This window comes from Octodon degus, unplaced genomic scaffold (genome assembly GCF_000260255.1).
Source record: "Octodon degus isolate 3935 unplaced genomic scaffold, OctDeg1.0 scaffold00067, whole genome shotgun sequence".
Taxonomy (NCBI): domain Eukaryota; kingdom Metazoa; phylum Chordata; class Mammalia; order Rodentia; family Octodontidae; genus Octodon; species Octodon degus.
The window spans coordinates 2352179-2354812 of record NW_004524643.1 but is presented as its reverse complement, the minus strand read 5'-3'; the positions used below and the strand labels follow the sequence as shown (position 1 = coordinate 2354812).

Here is a 2634-nt window from a genome sequence, read left to right as displayed (position 1 = left end):
AAAAAAAAAAAAAAAAAGATTCAACCCAGTTGATGAAAATGTTGTATATAGGCTCACTGACAAGAAAGAAAAGAAGTCAATACCATCACACATCAGAATTGAAGCCTTCAGGGCCGGGGAGATGGCTCAGTAGGATAAGGGCTTGCCTGGCAAATGCAAGGATCGGAGTTCAGTCCTCGGTTCCACCAAAAAATTAAAAATAAAGAACATAATTGAAGCCTTCCTAATCATTCTACCTGGGCTAGGCCTGGTGGCACAAACCCATGACCCTTGGAAAGTTGAGGCAGGATGATCACAGTCATCGAGGCCCATCAGGGACACACACAGTGAATTTCTAAGCCAGCCTGAACTGCGTGATGAAACTGCCTCAAAAAGGCAAAAAACAAACTCCACCAAATTCCCTAGTATCTAGATTTTGTATTACTTCCCAGACAATAGAAAAGACTTCAGAATACAAACAACTATGTCATTCAGTAGAAACTCAACTTTGTTAAGTATACAAGCCAATCACAGGTGGAGAGGACAAAATTATTAATACATGACTTACTCATTCCAATACGCTCTTTTTCTTCCTCGACACTGTCCTGAGGAATGGAGCAACACAGAATCCGGGGTAAAAGGATTGATATTCACTTGAGGAGTATGTCGGATGTCATACTCTCTTTTTCCAGATTTTTCTGTGTCCATGAAAAGAGAACCCCGGAGTTTAACAGAGCTGGAATCAATTCCTCGAGCTTTGGAAAGCAAACTCTAAAGAAGAAAAAATACAGTTTTCAGGATTCAAGTACTTCCTGTGGAGGGACTCAGCCTTCTCCATCCAACCTTCAACAGCCCTTAAGTGGCTGAATTCACAGGGCCAAGAAACCACAAGGGTTGGGCAGTAGCTTAGTGGAAGAGCCTTCACCTACCAAATCAGAGGATCCAAAAAACCCAAATCTAGTGCACAAGCTTTTGTTGTATTTCACACAAAATACCTTAACAGTGACTAATGTAGGAGGCAAAGACTGAGAGTAGATACATTTCTGAAAAAGACAGCAAATAAATAGGTCTCTAGCGCTAAGAGGAGCATTTATGATAAAACTAAGTTCATCTAAAAATAAAAAATAGTCCCACAAAAGTTCCCCTTCCCCTTCTAAACCCGGCTTTGGAAGCCACCACCGCAGGACTCCACCCCTGGCTTCAGAAAGTTTGCCTTGGTCAAGTCTGCTAATAAACAGCTGGGCTGCAAAGCACTGCGCCCAGGGTTTGTGACTAACACTGAAATCACGAGGTTCTCGCCTTTAAAGGTCCATTTCCCATTTAACTTTACCAATTCGACGCTAGACCTACCATCTCGGGAAGTGACCATGCTTAATAGGCTGTGACTCTCGAAGCTTTAAGAGGAGCGGTCATTTGCTCAACCGCTGGCCATTTCCACACGCAGGTGTCTCAACACCTACCTACTTGTTTAACACAAATGACCAACAAATAGCCCGGCGAAGCCAACCAAACTTAGGCTCTGTAAACGCGCGGACAGAAACAGTCGTTCACCCGACACTGTGTACCAAGGTGACTGAAGCGCGGCGTGAAATTATCTCCGGATCTTTAAGCTCGGGGAAAGCCAGCTCGACTCTCCCAAGCGGGCGCGCAACCATTCGCTCCACACCAAAACTTTCCCCAATTGAGACCACAGAACCCGAAACAAGCGCAAGGAAATTAAAAAAAAAAAAAACCACCAAACACCTTCTGCCCCAGCCGCCCAAATTACAGTCCCGATCGCCTCGCTTCAAAGGCGCCATCTGGCCCGGGAGTGTCAGGTGGCAGGGACGCCCTGCGCCGCACCCTCTCCGCACTGCACTCGGGGGCCCCCGAAGGCCCGGGCGCGGCTCCCCACCACCCCTTTGTAAGATGAAGACGTTCCCATTGTTCGGTTACATAATCTTAACGGACGACCGCCGAACAGGGCCAGGAAGGGGGCGCTGCCAACTCCGGGCGGCCCGGGCGCGGCTCACCTTGGGCGTGTGCGGGGTGTCGAAGAGCCGCAGCTTGCGGAAGGTCTTGTGCGGCGGGGTGCCCGGCTGCTCCGGCCGCGGAGAGTGGGGCCCTTCGCCCGCCCGCCCTCCGCAGCGCACCGGGGAGAAGGCGCTGCCCAAGAAGTAGGCGGCGGCAGGAGATTTGACCGGCGACGAGGAGCCGAAGCCCTCCTCCTCCCACGAGTCGCCCTCCGTGCCACCGCCTGCCCCGTCCGCGCCGGCGCCCGGGCTGGTGCCCTCCAGCAGCATGTCCTCCTCCTCCAGGTCCCCGGGGCTGCCGGGCGCCGGGCCGGGCGAGCGGCGGCTCTCGAGCCCGGGCTCCGTGGGGCTCCTCGCCGGCGGCAGCGGCGAGTCGGGCTCCTGGAAGGCCGAGTCCTCGCCGGTGCTGTGGCCGCTACCCTCTTCCTCCTCCTCCTCCTCCTCTTCCTCACAGTCGCTGCACGGCGAGAAGATCAGCTTCTGCCGCAAGCTGCAGGCGGCCCCCGCGCGGCGGGAAGGCGGCGGCTGCTGCCGGCTGAGGAAGCTCATAGTGGAGCTGCGGCCGCGGCCGAGCGGCGGCGGCCCGCGGACTCCGGGACACCGACGGCCAGGGGGCGGGTCCGCCACGTGGGGCTGAGCGCGC

At 54.1% G+C, this 2634-nt stretch overlaps 1 protein-coding gene across 1 annotated transcript in view; it reads right to left on the bottom strand.

Moving 5' to 3' along the window:
- Wee1 (WEE1 G2 checkpoint kinase) overlaps window positions 1-2597 on the bottom strand; it is a 22341-nt gene extending 19744 nt beyond the window's left edge. Inside the window, exons 1-2 of the mRNA XM_004634940.2 lie at window positions 1992-2597; window positions 548-750 (exon numbers count right to left, since the gene is read on the bottom strand). Of these exons, the coding sequence (XP_004634997.1) occupies window positions 548-750; window positions 1992-2540 (752 nt within the window). The 5' untranslated portion in view covers window positions 2541-2597. The remainder of the gene's footprint in view (window positions 1-547; window positions 751-1991) is intronic.
- Window positions 2598-2634: the final 37 nt, after the last annotated feature.